The sequence below is a fragment of the Solanum pennellii genome, chromosome 1 (genome assembly GCF_001406875.1).
Source record: "Solanum pennellii chromosome 1, SPENNV200".
Classification (NCBI taxonomy): Eukaryota; Viridiplantae; Streptophyta; class Magnoliopsida; order Solanales; family Solanaceae; genus Solanum; species Solanum pennellii.
The window spans coordinates 59,093,619-59,112,969 of record NC_028637.1 but is presented as its reverse complement, the minus strand read 5'-3'; the positions used below and the strand labels follow the sequence as shown (position 1 = coordinate 59,112,969).

The window sequence follows — 19,351 nt, the reverse complement described above, 5'->3', positions numbered from 1 at the left end:
ATTAGTTGGGTTATTTACTTGACACGACCGCTTTACTTCTTATTTGAGAAGTAAGTTTGAGCGTATCAGGTCTCTCTTTGTGTTTCTTAAGTGAGTCTTAGGATAGCTTTTAGTGTGAAGACTACATGATAGGAAGTGTCTAAAGTGAAGTGAAGGCACTTCACTGTAACAGTCAAGGAATTCACTGTACAATAAATTAAGGTTGCTGTAAAGTGGGTTTTAAAATGTGTTAAATTGCTTAAATGTTATCTTATGTGTTTCTAAGGTGTTAAAAGATATTCTTATGATTATACTAAGATGTTTTAATGAAAAGATGCATATTTCTAATGAATGTCCGTTTTCATGATTTAATGCATAATGTAATACTTAGTACAAGTGTTTGTACTAATTCCATACATTTTGTTATCTCTAAAGGTGTGAGTGAAAGGTGAGAAGGATCGTGAAGGAGAGCTTGGATTCTAGAGTCATTCAAGCAAAGTGAAGTATGTCCGCAATTGACTCGAGGGCATATATAGATGTGTTTTATTTCCTTTATTGAAGTATTGTAATAGACTAAGTATTTCTATATGTTAGAGTATAGGCTGTATCTCAAGTATTCTCGTGTCTAAGTTTTGATGAGATTGAGACTTAGTATTTCCTATGATTTCTAATGAAAGATGTTATTAAAGATATTCTAATGTTTTGTGAAAAGATTTAATTCCACACTACTTTTCAGCATATTAAACCCTGGGATACGGTCCTCATAATTACACAATTTAGGATCAACTTATGCTAGGCTTTCGCCCTTGAGCTGCCACTCTCCTATACTGATCTGGATCGACCCATGCTAGGCTTTCGCCCCTGGGCTACCACCCGTGATTATACAAATTTATTCACTTAGATTCTTTAATCTTTGGGATTGTTGTTTATTAATTCAGAACTCTTTTCGGATTGTTCTTTGGATAATCGTAACACTTTTGAGATCTTGTTTATGTATATGCGATGAACGATACGTAAGGGCTTGTATAAGACCTCCGAGAGGTCGAGTACGTCGATTGCACTCCGAGAGTGACATATCTTCTAAGGTGTGGTCTCGGGATGTGACATCTGCTCTATTTAATTTATCAAGTAAAGGTGAACATTGAACATGTAGAAACGCTTCCTTTCTGGTTTCTTCATGTACCATATTTGCAATTTAACTAGATGATTTTGTTGTTCTTTTGCTCCCACGCGAGTGGTTATCAATGTTTTAGTGACATTTTAAGCAAAATTTTGAACTTGTTTTCAAATTATCATAAGTAAATATTATTTGTAATTGTATTGGCTTGACACTTTCAATCTTAACTGAACATGTAGAAAATTGAAACTATTTCTCAAAAAAAAAAATTCATTATAACATCTACATGCCTGCATAATGATTTTATTTTTGAGAAATAGAATACAAAGATGTTATAAAATCAATTTAATTAAATAATATATGATTTAAGCGCAATTTAATTAAATCATAAATTTTTATGTTAATAATAATTAGGTTAAAAAATATTTCTTAAAATAATAAAATAAGAGAGTTAAGCATCATAATATACATTACAACTGGGGATAAGTATTGCAAAGCTAAACTTAAAGAGTGCTTTGTGTAATTACTCTCTTTAATTTGTTTGTTACAATGATTTCCTAGAAAAAATAGTAGTTTAATTTGACTAATTTTATATAAGAAAATCCACAAGTCAAATAATTTTAGTCATGCAAAACAAAATTAAACACTTTTACAAATAAGTTCTCATGTTTTGAGATATTTACTGGCAATTTAGCCCCAAAATGACACAATTTATAGCATCTCTTATCACTTTAAAGTGGATCAAAGTAGGAGTATTGTGAAATTGACAGGTTTTTGGCTTGCATTTCTCTGATAGTTGGTTCATCTTCTATAACAGAAAACAAATGGAAATGTCAAAAACTCTGAACGAGTTTAGAGTTGGGTCTGTACCCACTGTGTTCTACATTCCAGACTTCGTTACTGAGTCAGAACACCACCACTTATTGAAAACTGTAAAGTTCATCTCTTTACTCAATCACTTTATCTTTTTCTCTTTTCATTTTCTTCACAAATCTCTATTGTTTCATATTTTTTTTTGTGTGTTTTAGATATACGATGCGCCAATTTCTAAATGGAAATCCTTGACAAACAGGAGATTGCAAAACTGGGGTATCTTGTTTTTTTAATATGCCCTAGTTATTCCTCATTTGAAACAAAAAAAAAAATACTATTCGAGACTTAATTCTTTTGTTGGTTTGTGTTGGTATCATCCCATGGCAGGAGGCGTTGTGCATGAAAAAGGCCTTATAGCTCAAGACTGTACGTATACATTGAACCCGTCTCACTGTTAACATTTGAATTCAATATGAACTGCTTCTGACCCCCAAATTTTGGGGTTAACAGTTTTGCTTTTCCAAGTTGAATAAATCTAAGAAATTGTGCAGGTTGCCACACCCACTTCAGTAACTTCCATTAATTGACATTAAACAATTCTCAAGCAAATGTTCACTTAATTTGTGAATGACAAGCAAATTATTTGGAGTGTGATACTTCAGTAGGTTTAACATTTCATAAGCTATGAAGCATTAAGGCCATATTAAACTACAAACTTCAATATTGTGATATGCCTATAGTGCATAGCAGTACAACACGACACTTGTGTACATTTTGTATCCTACAAAAAGTTGAAATTTGTAATTTCTGAAGGCATCAAAAATCATAACTTGAGTATTGAAATTTCATAACACTTGACCAAAGAGAGCATTAAATTAGGGAGGAAACATTCGTATTGTAAGAGGGAAGATGATGAAACGTGTGAGAGTACATAAAGCAAAGAGAGCATTGTGGTACTCGAAAGAGGGATATGGGCTTACTATTTTGAAATTTGACCTTGGATTTCTTATATAGTTTTTATGTTCAAAGCTGTATGTTTTCTAGACTAAACCTCGTGACCTTATAGTTTGTTAGATCTTTTGTATCCAACAAGAAATTTCTTTTATATTTTTCAAATTTTCTGCTATTGAGCAGGCATGTGCATAAAATCAATAGGCTATATAGAGTATTTATTTTTTTATCAATCTTGTTTCAATATGGCCCTAAAAACAACCACAAGATTATGAAAGGAAAACATAGAAGTCTAGGTGATTAAGAGAAGATGGAACTTTGTAATAGCGTCCAGTTCATTACAACAATAGAATCCAAAAGAACCTCCAAACGATTGATAAATTATGCCCAAAATGAGCCCCAATGTTTTATAGTTTTACCTTTAAAAAGCCATAACATTGACCAGAAAGTCCCTTAGTGAATGTTTTCCCATGGATTGCCCATGACACATTGTGCATAGGTCCAATGCATTGTGTCTAAGCCTAGTGGGGTGAGTTGGTGTAACTTCTATGCATGAATTTGGTGCAGTGGTTGTCAGTTTGATAGAGTTGGTCATAAATCTTAAGATAAAAGTACATTAACAGATATTTATGTTAATTTGTTAATGATGTAAGAAGTGTATTAATAACAACGCATCCCGAGGATGCAAGGTTTACAAAAGTAGGGATAGTCAGCTCTAGAAAGGGAAAAAATAAAACCTATCACAATACAAGAGAGTTAACAAAATCCAAGAATTGTTCAGGGTTATACGCAGGAGTAAGGTTAATATAACTTTGACAGAGTATATACTATCTATGCTGTTACCCCATTTGAGCATGTCATTTTTCAGGGGGTTGACAACATTAGAATGCAATCTTCCATAAGTGCTTTAAGTTCTTCAAACTCCCAATCATTCTGGTTCCTTCTCAGTCTAAGGCACCAAGTATGCCCCTCTCAATTTTGTGAAACAGTGGAAAGGTTCCTTCTTAGTCTAGGGCACCAAGTATGCCCCTCCCAATTTTATGAAATAGTGGAATCGGGGTTGGAAGCAATAGAGAATAGGTTGAGCTCCTTCAATAGATTCTGACCAAGCCAAGGTTCTTTCCAGAAGAGGAAATGGTTCCCTTGCATATATGTACAGTTGTTAGAAGTGAAGTCAGTCCACAGTTTCCCGATTTCATTCCACAATCTACAACCATGAGGTAATATACTAGTGTTGGTAACCCAATGGCTATCATGTCCATATTTAGCTTGGACCTCCAAAGTCCCATGCCCTCTTGATTATACCTCCAATGCCATTTCAAGAGCGTGCTTTTGTTATGGAATGCTAGGTCCTTCACTCCTAATCCACCAAGTTATTTTTGGCTACTTACCTTATCCCATTTCATCAAGTGAATCTTGTGGGACTCTTTATTGCCATCCCATAAGAATAAGCACCTAATGCATCTGGTGCAGGGAATAAGGACATGAAATAAGTCGGAAAGCTGTCTAACACTCTGTTAATCAAAGTAAATCTACCTCCAAGAGAGAGAAGTTGTTGTTGCATGGTGGCCAGTCTTTTCTCAAACTTTTCAACCACCCCATTCCATACCTCAACAGATTTGTAGCTAGCCCCCAATGGGGTAGGTAGTTGGGAATGTCCCTGTATTGCAACACATTATCTCTGTCATTTCTTCCAACCCATTAACCATATTCACAGATGAATGATGATAACACTCTCAGGAGTAGTTACGAATCTCCATGAATAGAATCAGCTCGAACGACGTTAAGCAAGAGGGTACCTGTACCCGAAACCGACACAGGTGGGTAGTTAAACATGATGATATGGAGACCAGAAAGAGCCTAAAAGAGCATTAAGGTAATATTGATATATTGAACCTGTTACCTCTCTACAAAATATAAGAGTGTCATCAGCAAACATTAAGTGTGATACAGAGGTTAATTGACCAGTTCTGCTGCCCACATAAAAATCCTGCAACCAATTAAGTTCTTCAGCGTTGTCAAGCATCCTGCTAAGTCCCTCCATTGCTAAGATGAGAAGGAAGGGGGACAAAGGCCTGCTTGCCTTATTCCTCTCTTGGGGGAAAAGAATCCAACTGGGCTCCTGTTAACCAGAACAGAGTATTTAACAGTAGAAAAGGAGAACCTGATCCATCTGATCCACCTATCTCCAAAACCCTTTTGCCTTAAAATAAAGATCAAGCACTGCCTGTTGAGTTTGTCCAAAGCCTTTTCTTCGTCTAGTTTTAAAAGGTGTCCGAGGAACCAATTTTTAGTCTCCAATCGATGCCAGAATATAGGATACAAGCTAGAGGAAGGGGTTGAATCTTCGACCTTGTGGTTAACAACCACACCCTCCAACCAACTGAGCTACTCTTTTTGGCTCATGAGTTTGCTAGTTGATATTTTGGTGAGAAGGCAACTCATTTCTTAGAGTTCTATTTCTTGTTCCATTTGAACAGACCAAAAGGGGACTTTGAGGTATCTGTTTCATTATTGAATTTAGTGGCTATTTTACCCCTTTGTAGTAGATGTTACTCTCTATGATGATCAGGTTATAAGTCAGTTGTATTCGTCTAATCATTTATGGTATTTGTAATAGCTAACTATTCATCTTTGCGATGGAGATGTCTTTACATTCCATATGGCTCTCAATTGAATATCCTAGTAATGTAAACAATTTTTGTTAAATATTTAATAATATATAGAATAAAGACCTGTTAAACCTTATCTGTCTGTGCTCCAAAATTCACTTTTGAACTCAACTCTTTGGCATGTTGAACTTTCTCTTTCAGCCAAACTCTTCCTCAGCCAAAGATTATCTAATAATTATAGAACTTCAGCACAAAGGCTGTACCAGTTTCCATATTTACTGAACAAAGTGACAGCAAAAATCAGTGTATCCTTGATACTACTTACAAGGATTTCTATAAAGATTCTAAAACTTCTATCCAGATGCAGAATCATCTGTGAATATTTATTTACATCAAAAATGAAAAAGTAAGACATAATTCAACTTTATCTTCTTGGTGGAACTGAATATATTTTCATAACATCCATTTCATTCCTTCCAAGTGGTTCACCATATGCAAGCAAGTTCTATTTCCATCTCTTCTTCTGTTTGGTACCTCAGTCCAAGCTGCTCCAACATGCCAATAATACACTAGTCAGCCTTGGCATTGTCCGTCTAATGCCTTTCATGTTAAGAAAATTCGTCAAAGCTGGTAAGTGATTACACAGTGAATAAACAGTTGGCTGTTGCTTTCCGACTCCTGTCTACAAAGATAGCATTTGGAACATAGTTGATACTCCCTTCTCTTCAAGTTTTCTTGAGTCAGGCAGTATCCTTAAGCTACCAACCAAAGAAAACAAGCTACTCCCTCTGTCCCAATTTTTATGTGATGGTGTAAGACATGACACAGTTTAATCATGAAAGGAAAACTTTTGAAACATATGGTCTAAATTAAGCCATAGATATTTGTGTGATTATAAATCATCTCATTAAGGGTAAAAATGTGAAGTTCGACGTTTAATTGTTACTAAATATAGAAAGGTGTCATACTTTTTAGTACGGAGTAAAAGTAAAGAGTGTCACATAATCGAGACAGGGAGTGTACCTTGTATGGAATTTTTAACTTTCCATATATCTTTCCAGGGACACAACGTAGGTTGTTGACTAGTATGGAATAGATCATCATAAGATGATTGACTGTGTATACTTCTTTCCTGTGCTTCGGCCTACGAGCTTGTTCTCTTTTTCCTCAAAGCCTTTGAATTTCTCTAGGACAGAGATAAACTCTTCAACTTTTTGATTTCCCAATTAGGTAGCAGTCTTCTACAATTCAAGTGCCAATCCCAAAAGCTTGATTTAATGTTGCGTCTTGTTGCTGACTTAAACTTGAGATATCTGGAAACAGGATCTTTAATGAGTGAGTAAAGACCGCTATGCCGAGCTAGTTATCTTTTCAAACAGATGTTCTTCTTCCATTTGCCACTTGATACTGGTATTTATTTTAAATAGGTTCATAAACCTTTTATTATTCTCCATACACTTGTGTGGACCTATAGAAGTTTGTAGAAGCATCAAATCTGGTGTCTGAAATATAGGAAAGCCTTGATCTCCTTTGTAAAGCTCTCTCTCGAACTTGTGACCCAGACTACATTTACTGGGTTAACTATTTGTTGAGCCACTGCTATTGGCTGTGGAGCTAACACAAGTGCTGGCAATGGGATCTGTGAGCCTGGTGCAAACTGTTGCAATGGTGTATGAGTAGCTGGAATCTTTCCACCCACTGTATCCTGTTTATGTTAAGTAGCTGGAGGCACTATGCCATCTAGATGCGGAAGAACAGTCTCTAACTCTGATACTGTCCCCTCACTGATAACACTAGTGTACTGCAACTGAGACTCACCAGTTTATGTCCTGGAAATCTCCCTTTGCTGGAAGCTCGAATGGTGCCTGTCTAGTGTTTGGGGGTCCACCTATATCCCTGACTGCTGACTGTGTTGGAGCCGTCCTCATGACCAGGCTCTGCCCCTACTGTACCATGTGTTGCTGGTGCACAGCACCCCCTTGCCTGGCAGATGCGAAAGAATGTTTCCTAACAACCATCTATTCAAGAAAGAAGAGAAGGATTATTTCCTTAATCAATGCTATAACATGATGACAATCAGAAAGAAGGAAAATTTTTCCTAAAATGCTCGTGTAGCCTCCTGTTTATTGATATGGAGCCCTAAGGATCCATAAATAACTTTCTCAAAAAAACCGGAAAAGGCTTAAATTCCCCCTTGAACTTGTCCAGAAAAATCAGTTACACGCTTAAACTATCAAAGCTTAAACTATCACAGTGACCTTTTACACACCTGTACTATTAAAAGTGAATTTTCTGACCCCTAAAACTGACGTGGCAAAAAAAAAGTAAAAAAATAGGCGGGTCAGTTTGAAATTAAAGCAAAAAAAAGTTAGAATCCTCTTTCCACCCCTACCCTTACACCTCTTCTTCTTCACACCCCACCCATTGTCATCTTCTTCATTTTTTATTTTTTTAATCACAATCTTAAAGCACAATTATTATTTTTTTATTCGCAATTAGGTTAATTCTGGATAATGGTATTTTATCTAGAAAAGTTTTGGTTGGTTGCTTCTATCTTTCTCATTTTTTTTGGGCTTTGTTAAAGAAATTTTGGTTGTTAATCAATTTTTGGGTTTGATGGTGATAGCAACTTTATTGGTTTGGTGATGATGGGTGGTGAGTGACAAAAAATTTAAAAGGTAATTGCAGATGGTGAAAAAGAAAAAATCGATATTAATATTGGCGGTGGTGATATTTTGTGTTGGGTGACAAAGAAGAAGAAGATTTGAATGTGATATAGTGGTGGTGAAGAACAAATCAATAGGAAGGTGGCCGGATATGATTTTTCCGGTGAGATGAGAATTGAAATGGGTGGGATATAATGATGAAGAAGATATAGTTATTAGAGAAAATTAAAATGATTAATTAGGGATTAATTAGAGTAAAATATTGTTAACAAAAGAAATGTTAATTAATAAGGACAAGAAAACAAAAAATTATAATTTATGACATGGCGCTGATGTATTGCTAATATCGCAGCAAGTGTAATACATCACATAATGTGAGAGTGTTGTTACATGTCTCAGGGTGGTAATAAATTCACTTTTGAGTAGTAAGGATGTATAATAGGTTACTGTGATAGTTAAAACGTGTAACTAACTTTATTGACTTTTCGGGACAAGTTCGGGGGACCTATGCATTCATAAATAAGACTACTAGATACTGCTCCATGACTCCGAGGAATTTGAGGTGCTAGGCTTTGATACGAAGTTCATCACAATTCAAATTGAGGACTTAGACGTGAACCCTTATCAATATATGCTCATAATAGTGAAATAAGCACGATAGAAGAGATATCGCAACAGTCTAGCATAACGTAAATGCAGAAATAAGTACAACTATCTAATATAGTGCAGAAACCCATACACCCAAAGAAAAGAGACTAAGTCATGGAGCTACTAGTATTTGAGTACAAAGTATCAGACGTAGATCAAAAGTAAAGTCAACATTCAAGCTACTGTCAGAAAGACTTAAGAGAGCTATCGGTAATTTTATTTCTCATAATCAGAATGCTTTTATCGAATGAGTCAAATTACTGACGCTGCAATGGTAACTTATGAAAGCCTTGACAATTTGATGAGAAGGAAGAAAAGTGGGTAGCCTGTAAGATGGATTTAGGAAAAGTACAAGACCACGTCAATTGACATTGCCTATTCAATCTTCGAGGCTGATGAACTTTGGTGAGAAATGGATAGAATGGATCAGGTTTCGCATATCAACTGTGAGATTTCTCATCTTAATAAATGTGACGACCCCTAAGGTTTTTTCAACTCTTATTGAGGCCTGAGACTGGGATCCCTTGTCTCCTTAGTAATGGAAATTCTCAGTACAATGTTAAGGAAAAAAGAGAACCTTTGGTTAAGGGGTCTAAAGATAGGCAGAAAAGATCAGGAAGGTATAATGCTTAATCATATCTTTTTTGTAGATGATTCTCTTTTATTCTGTGAGGCTGATAGAGATCAAATTTTGTATTTGAGAGGGGTCCTTTTGTGCTTAGAGGCATTTACTGGCCTAAGAGTATCAGTTTTAGTATTAATGGTGATGACTGTGTTGAAGAGGTTACAGACATTCTGGGCTGTGAAGTATATAAATTTCCCACTATTTATTTGGGGCTTTAATTAGGGGTGACGAGAAAGGACAGATCATCCGGTAAGTGGTTTGGGCTTGGGACTTCCATGTTGGAGGTCTCATGTTAGAAACCCTTTGCAAGCGAAAGGCACACGGGGTTTGCCTTCTGGGTCGAGCTCGTCGCACTGGGCTAGCCTAGTGCGGATTACCTCTCCTGTGTGGTTTGCAAGCTATTGAATAGGAGAGGAGCGGCTGCGGGTTTCCCTTGCATAAAAAAGGTGTGGAATGAAGTTTGACTCCTTGGAAAAACATTGCTTATCTCTTGCGGGAGGCTTATCTTATTCAACAGTATCTTGGATAGGATCCCAACATATACAATGTCCCTATTTAAAATGCATGTAGCAGTTGAAAAGAAATTGGATTCCATTTGAAGACAGTTTCTAATAAGATGTAAAGACAAACCAAAGGAGAACTCATTTAGTCATGTGGCAGGTGGTTACTGGAGATAAGAAATCATGGGGGTTTGTAATGAGGAATCTGAAGATGCAGATGCAGAATAGAAGCCTACTTAGTACATGGCTATGAAGATAATAGTATTTCGGGAGGGGGGGGGGGGGTAAGGGAGGAAATTTGGCAAAAAATGTGAATGAAATAATTTGGGAGAATCTAGAGTAAAATAAGTGAAGAATGGGTTGAGTTCTTACAATATACAAGGCTGGAGGTTGGCAATGATGCTAGAATTAAATTCTTGATAGATACTTGGAGTGGAGATGAAAATTTTAAGAGCACATTCCCCTATTTGCTTTAAATAGACAGGGTCACTTAATTTATTTCTATCCAAATTCAGGCTGACATATTACTTAAAGGAGAAACTTGAATGATTGGGAATTGGAGCATTTCTGTCAACTGATACAACAACCGAACTGATAATTGATTGATTCAAAGCAGATGTTTTAGTTTGGGTCAGGGATATATTATTCTCAGTCAATAGTTATAAACTGTTTTTACAGATGATTCGTCAGGGGATGCCTAATTGACCCTGGAAGATGATTTGGTGAACCAATGCACCTATGAAAGTAGTCTGCTTTGGCTGGATAGCAGCCAAGGATGCTTGTCCCAGAATAACCTGCAAATTAAGGAGAGCCTACCATATGTGCATCAGATGTTATTCTTTAACAGGGAGCAGGAAACAGTTGAACATCTATTCCTCCATTATAGTTTCTCAAGGCAATGCTAGGCACTTTTTTCTGAATATTATTGGGTGTCTCGGGTAATACCATGGAAGATCAACAATCTGTTGGATGTTTGGCAAGCTCATAAAAGAAGTTTGAACAGATGTGTAGGACTATTCCCATTTGCATATTATGGATGTTTGGATGGAAAGGAATGCATGCTTTGAGAAGAAGAGACTGTAGATTGCTAGAGTAAAAAACAAATGTATCAAAAACTTGTTTATTTGGTGGTTAAAGAAGTACTCTAGATAGTATGGACCAGTATTTGGATTGTTACGGGGAAAATGTATTATGACTGTGGAGATGCTGTAGCTTTGTCTTGTACTTGGTCGTGTACCATCTTGGTATCTTTTACATAAAACTTCTACCTGTCCCCCAATAAAGTCAATATTAAGGGTGTGTTTGGTACATTTTCCATTTCTCATGTATGGTTGACTTAAATGTTCTGGAAAATGTTTTCTACATCAACTTATTTTTCTCAAATTTAAGGACAATTAGTTCTCTTAAGAAATTAAGAAAAACATTTTTCAAAACTCTCCTCCAACTTCAAATCGTAATTTTTTTCTTACCCTACCGCGAACGCTGACCCTCCCCATTCAGATTAAACAATAAAAAAATTTGTTTTATTCTTAAAATTATTTATTTTATCCTTACCCACCGACACCTACCCCCAAATCAACCCCTCCCCCAACCAAATATTCAAGTTTGGGTGTCGGGGTCAGGTCCTGGGTGGGATATCCGCTCTCAAAAGTCGAGAGTCGAAAGTCGGGGTCAGGTCCTGGGTGGGGATATCTTGGGTGTCGGGGTTAGGTCCTGGGTGTGTCGAAAGTCGGGGTCAAGTCCTTAATCAGATCTCAAGGTCGAGTTTTAGATTCGTCGTCGGGTTGTGTTCTACTTCGCATGTCGGGGTCATCTCCTAGATCTATTATCGAGGTTTTGTTTTCGGGTCATGTCCTAGATCTTAAAATTGTTTTTCATTTGCAAACAAAATGTTAAAAACTATTTATAGGAAAATATTTTCTAATCACCAACAAAATATGGGTAAATCATAAATTCACTTGGTTTTTAGGAAAACATTTTCCATCATACCAAGCACACCCTAAGGGCCTGTTTGGAAGGACACCTTGGTAATTGGATTTGGTGTAATTGGGTATAATTACACTGTCTGTCCTGTTTGGTTGGACATGTAATTACTTGGTTAACATGTAATTGGTGTAATTGGTTGGAGGTGATTACACTCTACAATTTACAGGCAGAGTGATTGTAATTACATGATGTAATTATCATCTAATTACTTTTTAATTTCATTTTTTTAAAAATTTTTTTACTTATATTATTTTATGTAATTTTTTATTATTTTAAAAATTTGTAAAAGTTTTTTCTAAATTATTATATTTTATTTTCTTCTTTGTTCTCAACTTTAGTTTACGTGATTCTATACAACGTATTATCTATTTCTTTATGTCATGCTTATTTTCTCATTAGCATAAATTTATTAGTATTATAATTTTCAAATTAAAATTGAATTCATTGTTAAGTAAGGCTATAAACTTACGGTTTCTTTATTAAGAAAAAAATAAAAATAAATCATATTTATGCATATGACGTTGAAATTTGTTATAACAGTATTATGTTTAATTTTTTGTTTTGAATTTATAAATGTTATATAATCAATTTCATTTATTTAGTGATATTGAATTCACATTGCACACCATTTTTTAATTAGACTTGATAGATTATATTTTTGGGCAAATTACAGAAATCACATACTTTTAAGGCAAAATTACAATCTATCCCTTAAAAGTTTATAATTACAGAAATTTCTCAAACAGATACAATAATATAAGCTTTGATATATTAGAAAGAGAGTCAGATACATTAATGGCCAAACAACCAAAGTGTTGATACATTACAAAGAGGGTCGGATACATTCACTGATACATTAAAGAGAGGGTCGGACACATTAATGACATTTTTGACTTAAGAGAAAAATGAGGGATTTTGGAGATTTATGAAACTTATAGGGGATAATGGTAATAAGTAAACTAAAAGGTGGGACTTTTGTAATTATTCCGTATATTTTTGTCAAACAATTATTAATTCATGACATTTTATTTATATATTAATCTTTTTATCTAACTTGCATTTCATGATGTTCATAGAAACTTCATACTTTTAGTTTTTACGATCAATTCAATTAAAATATATTAATTTAAAAAAATATAAATCAATTATAACGTGCACCCACATAGAACATGTCATTTATAACGTTTCTCATTTGTCTAGTATAATTTTTTAAATAATTGACTTTATTTTTAAAATTTAATATAATTTTATGATTGCAATTGTGCACCCACATAGAACATGTGTAATTACACTGTGACATTCAAACATGACTGACATGTGTAATTATACTTACACTGTGACAATCAAACAGGTTAGCGTAATTACTAGGCTTGTAATTACTACCCTAGTAATTACACCAATTCCAATTACCAAGTGGCTATCCAAACAGATTCTAAATGATAACTGAAAAGTATCAAAAATGCCGTTTAACTATTTGAAATCGAATAAGAAGGCCTTCAATTCATAGTTTGGTCTAAGAATGACCTTCAGTTTCCTCAAAGTCAAATTCTTTTACTAGTTCGGGAGTTGCATTGTACTTAAATCTGCGAGATGAGACCCATGCTATCAATAATTTGGTTTTAAAATGCCCCTATTGCTAATAGTTTGGTCTAAAAATGTCCTTTTTCTAACAAATATATATTTCATTTTCATTTTAAATTCTCTTCATTATAAAATTATTACTTTAAAGAATACTATTCTTATTTTTCTCTTTTAAAATCACTTTTACTAATAAATATGTATGAAGTAATAACTTTTTCCTCTAAATTTCATTTGTCAATTAAAATAAAATAATTTTTTGTACTTTTTAACCGATAATATAGGTCATACATATAAGATCAGAGTAACCCCATCATAAATTTTGAATTAGACAACAACAATAAAATCCTAATAAAATAGGAAATATATCATTTCTTAATCTTTTCCAAATTGAAGTAGGATAAGCATTTGCCAATAAAATAAATATTATTATTAAAAGAATGTGCTTAAAAAGAAAATAAATAATATATTTACTTAGAAAAAAGAGTATTTTTGACCAATTAAATAACTATAAATGTAGTTTTGGACCAAACCAATGATAACAAAAGTATTTTTAGACCAAAGTATTATGTGAGGGAATTTGTTCATTTTGACATAGTTTAAGGGCATTTGTCTACCCTGTTTTGAATAATAAAAGACTGTGTCTGAATAAGGCCTCCACGGACTAGTGGCAGCTCATTTCAGCTCTAAGCAGGCCTAGTATAGACTAAAACTCAGAGATCCACTACTGGACCATTCTTTCTTAGTCTTGCACAAAATAACACGAGCACTCTTATCTTACCTCTAGGACATGACTAGAGAAAAATTGTAGTACTGTACGATTAACAAAGACATTGTAGGCATAGAAATCAGCATAGTTATGCAGATATATAATACTCATGAACATAATCACATAGAATAATCATGCTATTACTAGTGTGCTAAAATATTATAGCTGCTACATTGTTATTGGGCATAGGTTGTCAATCCGACCTGCCTGGCATGGTGCATCAATCACATGTCTAACCCATCGTCCGTGCGTGGGTACCTATTTGACCTGTCTACCCCCTGATACAGTGCATCAACCACATCTTACATTAATGGAGGGTCAAATACATTAATGACATTTTTTACTTAACAGAAAAATGAGGTGATGTAAGACCTCTAGTGCAAAAGCACCTCATGATTTTGCAGTTCAAATCACATATAGATTAATTATATCATTCGGTTTAACCGACGGAGGTCATGCCTTGAATCTTAGCTCAAAACTCGGTCAATTCAAATTCCATGCACGAGCTCCAAATCCCCAAACTAGTGTAAAATGGCTATTGAAATTCGAAATAAGGTTTTATGTGCTACAGGTCCTCTTTCATGTTCCTGACCCTTGGGCTCACATTTGCAGTTCAGTCATTGTAGAGGCTTGCACTATTGCAGTCACCATCGCATAGAAGGCTTGATCGGGGTTTACCTGACTTCTTCGTCGTTGCACCCTTGGGCCTGGCAACTGTGATGAAAAATTCCTGTGTTCGACAATGGTGTTGCCTGGTCACGAAGAAAGCACCTGTACTAGAGAAATTTGCAGTTCCAACTGTCCCCAAATGGTGCCAAAGCACCCCCTAGCCCCTCGAGTCCCAACCCGAACATACAACAAGTGTAAAAACATTAGAACCTAAGGAAGTCCTAAATCATACAATGATACGTAAATACTCAAACAGATGGTCCTAAAACGTACTCAAACCTTGTATGCTTTACTGCTTGCTTTGGAATGAAGCAATCCCTCTGCGTCCACAAGAAAAAAACAATAGATACAGGAATAAAGTTTAAAATGGATGTTTATGTTGTGAGTGTTTGTTTACTGAAATCATCGGAGTTATTAGCGAAAAGTTATTATACCACTTTTCCTTTCTTATTTGCAGTGCCTCCTTGGTTAAATAGAATTACAGAGAGAATAAATGAGAAGTGGGGGTTATTTCCATCATCAGTTAATATCAATGAATACCTTCATAACCAAGGAATAATGGTTTGTTCTGAACTCGTCCAAGCTGCGTTGCTCATTTCATTTCCTTCTTATTCTTCTTTCTTCATTTTCCCCCATTTTCTACTTTTATCTCAAATATGTGTTTTGCAAATTTATCTCTATAGTTTTGTAACTCCTAATTCCTCACAAAGCTTTGAACATTGACATGCAGGTGTCTTGTCTTAGTTATAAAGTTACATGTTTAATCATGTTAGTTCTGGTTTCATAACTAGGAAGTCTGTATCGAAACCTATGTTGCTCAGACACTTCAAAAATGTCGACGGGTGCATGTCGGATCCTCCTAAAATAGTGTATTTTTGAAGGATCCGACACATGTAAGGCAACATTTTAGGAGATCCCGAGCAACTTAAGTTGAAACTGCTAGATTTCTTATATAGCCTTATAAACAGGAGAATAGGTTCTAATTAGTGAATCAAGATTGATTTCCTTGATTTTGGTTAACAATACATTAATTTTGCTGACAAGAACGCCTCCACTGCAGCCGCGTCAAGACGGACCAGCTTATTATCCAGTAGTGGCAATTCTTTCTCTTGGATCTCCTGTAGGTATTGCTTTCACTCCTCATTCTAATTTGAGCTGCCGTGTTGGTGCACATGGAAACGGTGCTGAGGAAAAAATGTCTGATCAGGAGGCTGGTGTGATGAATTCTTCTGAATGGCTTGATAACTTCCATCCCTTCTCTATCATATTAATGCCTCGCAGTTTGTTGATATTCAAAGATATGGTGTACTCAGGTAAAACTTTCTGTTAGAGGTGGTTTCAACAGAACTACTCAATTAATATCAAAGTACTTTGAATATATTGTCCTTGAAATTGAACTTCCATTTCTAGTAAAATAAAGGGTCACCTTCTTCCCCCATTCCCTCCAATTTTCTGATTGTTTTATTTGCCAAACCTCCAATACTAGTGGTCCAAATGCAACATAACTTGTCAATAAACTCCCACATCTTTATTTTCAAAATCCATGATTCACCTCTATTGATCTCTGTTTGCATTTGTAAAGACGTCTCAATTAGTTACACATATTTGTTACTAAGTATTTTTGATGTTTCTTGTTGTTCTAGAATACTTGCACGGTATAAAAGATTCTGAGGTGCATGGATGTAACAGGGTAAGATGAAAAGCATTCCTGATTGTGTAGTGGAATTATGCTCGATAACACTTTCTGTAAAATGAGTACCTAAAGTCTTTGTCTAATTGTACAGACTTCTTTCCCAGGTTGTAAATGTTACAAATGTTCAGAATCATGGAGTAGTTCAGCACTCGTCAGGTTCAGTGAAAGGGCTTGATAGTGATAACACTTTTATTTGCAGGGCTAACACCAGAGTTTCTTTGACCTGTCGAGTAGTAACAAAGGTTTATAAAAGTATTTTCAAATTCTAGTTTCATTTAGCTAAGAAACAAGTCAATATATGCAACTAAGGGTGTGTAGAGAATTGAGTCCAGGATAATTAAACCCCCTGCAGTTTGTAATATTAGTATGATTGATGTACGCCAGCTATTGTACAGTGAAAAACTCCATGATTTAACTATATAAACGTAGCGTAGCTAGATTAATCTATTCCTTTTCTTAGTCTGTGCATAGTTATAACCATGTATTTGTTCTCAGAGATCCTTTCTTGTTTCATTGCCTTCAAGAATTTTTTGTTGGACTTGCTGTCTAACCATGTGCAGGGAAATTTTTAGGTTTTATTACCTTCAGAACTACGGAGGACTTGATGGTGTTTGCGCCTTTATGAACATCAGCCAGACAAACACTTCATTAATACCCAAAAGTAAAATTTGTGGTCCTAGTTATCAGCTAGCAAACACACCCAGGTTGAGTGAGGTAACACATGACCCGATAGAACTTTTCCGAGGAAAAACGTTTTTTATTTCCTGTTATTAATGCACTTGTAATATAACTAGAGAGTTGCTCGAATGGTAAACACCATCCACTTCTAACCTTAAGGTTGTACGTTCAAGGAACAAAGAAGGTGGGTAAGTTCAAGGAACAAAGAAGGTGGGGAGAGGGGTCGAAAATAATGTACTTGTAATATGACTGCATGGAACAAATTCTATGAGTACAGTCGACAATATTTTTTCACGTTCTGAATCGTAGTTTGCAAACTAGTCTGACCTATTACCTGCAGTAGATCTGCACCTAAACTTTCGTAAGGCGTAGGGACTAGGGACAAGTATCTATTTTATGAAGAGATTAGCTTGGTTAGAAAACTTTAGTTGGAACCGTGAGATATTATTATTTTGTAGTTGTATTACTTAATCAATAAATTGATAATAATAGATTTATAGAGTGTTTTGAGACTCAATCTTGTGATGTTGGGATAATAAAATCATTCAGAACGTATTATCAGAATATATTTATTGTAGGATATCAAAAGACTAGGAAGTGAGACATGAAATTGATCCAGATTTATGTTTTGCATACTATCAATTTTTGCTATCGTGGCTTGGAAGACAAATGTACAACAAGAGTTAATAACAAATTATTTTATACTTTGCAAAATTTGTTTGGAGGATGAATCTCAAAGGACTTAAATGAACAACATTTGTGAACTTGAGGTGATGATTTATAATTTCAGTTACCTCAATAAAATGGATGTCGATAGCCTAATGAATTATCCAGATAAAAATGATACCTAGAGGTCTAGAGCTTAGACGAAATTTTGTATACAACAAAAAATAGTGTTGATGATGAAGTTGTAGATTATACAATACCGAAATCAATTACGTGTAAGGAAACACTTACCGTATCTAGAATGTCACAACACTAGAAACTTTTGAATGCAATAAGAAAAGCTAGAGATGAACTTCAATTAAATTTAAAGTTTAACAAACGACAAAACACAATAGAATCACATTTCATGAAATTGTCTTAGATATGTTTGTACTTTTAAAGAAGGGAAAATTACGCGGATAAGCAAACTTATACTATTTAATTACTCATCATAGCTATAGTTTGCTAAAATTACCACTCGCGACTAATATTATACATTAATTACGTGGACTGACTTCGAGTTTGTATAATTAGTCATGTTTGTATATGTATAATTTGTCAAGATATATAAATAAATATGCATAATATACAACTTTTTAGCCTATATACATATACAATTCACCTCTCTCCTAACTCACTCTCCTCTCTCTTTCCTCTCCCAATCTCTCTCACCTCTCTCCTCACTCTCCCAATCTCGCTTGCCATTTATACAAATGTATATGTATACTATACAATTATATATATATACAATTATATACATATATAATTCACCTCTCTCCCACTTTCTGCCCTCGCTCTCTTGCCTCTCTCCTCCCTCTCTCGATCTCGCTTGCCTCTATCCTCTTTCTCCCAGGCTCACTCGCCTCTCTCCTCTCTCTTCCTATATCTATTGCCATATATACAATTACATATGTATAATATACAATTATCTAACCAATAAAATATATATACAATTCACCTTTTTCCCACTCTTTTCCCCTTCTCTCTCGCCTCTCTCCTCTCTCTCCCAGTCTCGCTCGCCTCTCTCCTCCATATAACATGTAGCTACAAATTGTAATTATCAAACTATAGCTATGTAGAGTAATTAATTATTTTTAAGTGGCTATATGTGAAAGTTTCCCATTAAAGAATTATTAATTTAATAAATATTAATGGGACCATATATTTATATAAGGGTCTTCTTTAAACGCATTATCTTATAGATATAAGTAATTTTCTCCACTGTCCAAATTGAAATCGGAGAAAAATATTATCTTAGAGAAATTATTAATTTACTGATTATTAATTTAGTGAAATTTTGTTGTATTTGTTGAAGTGGGAGAATTGGAAGTTGTGGCAGGAATGGTTAGCAACTTAGCATGC

At 34.9% G+C, this 19,351-nt stretch overlaps 1 protein-coding gene across 3 annotated transcripts; it reads left to right on the top strand.

The window, feature by feature from the left end:
* The first annotated feature begins 1,790 nt into the window (after positions 1 to 1,790).
* On the top strand, positions 1,791 to 17,102 carry LOC107018200 (alpha-ketoglutarate-dependent dioxygenase alkB homolog 6-like). Of its 3 annotated transcripts, XM_015218795.2 has the most exons (8): positions 1,791 to 2,028; positions 2,125 to 2,185; positions 2,297 to 2,335; positions 15,371 to 15,474; positions 15,974 to 16,033; positions 16,121 to 16,226; positions 16,557 to 16,603; positions 16,711 to 17,102. In XM_015218795.2, the coding sequence occupies exons 1-8, from the start codon at positions 1,921 to 1,923 to the stop codon at positions 16,873 to 16,875; spliced, it is 690 nt and encodes a 229-aa protein (XP_015074281.1). In that variant the 5' UTR covers positions 1,791 to 1,920; the 3' UTR covers positions 16,876 to 17,102. The 3 variants fall into 3 exon arrangements, with proteins under 3 accessions (XP_015074281.1, XP_015074211.1, XP_015074139.1); XM_015218725.2 differs by having other exon boundaries at positions 15,974 to 16,226; positions 16,698 to 17,102; XM_015218653.2 differs by having other exon boundaries at positions 1,793 to 2,028; positions 15,974 to 16,226.
* Positions 17,103 to 19,351: the final 2,249 nt, after the last annotated feature.

Bases quoted from the DNA above. Each gene is read 5' to 3' on its own strand.
- LOC107018200 (XM_015218653.2), top strand. From the start codon at position 1,921: ATGGAAATGTCAAAAACTCTGAACGAGTTTAGAGTTGGGTCTGTACCC. The intron at 15,475-15,973 runs GTTTGTTCTGAA...CCTCCACTGCAG, and splicing joins TTCATAACCAAGGAATAATG to CCGCGTCAAGACGGACCAGC. The intron at 16,227-16,556 runs GTAAAACTTTCT...TTGTTGTTCTAG, and splicing joins CAAAGATATGGTGTACTCAG to AATACTTGCACGGTATAAAA.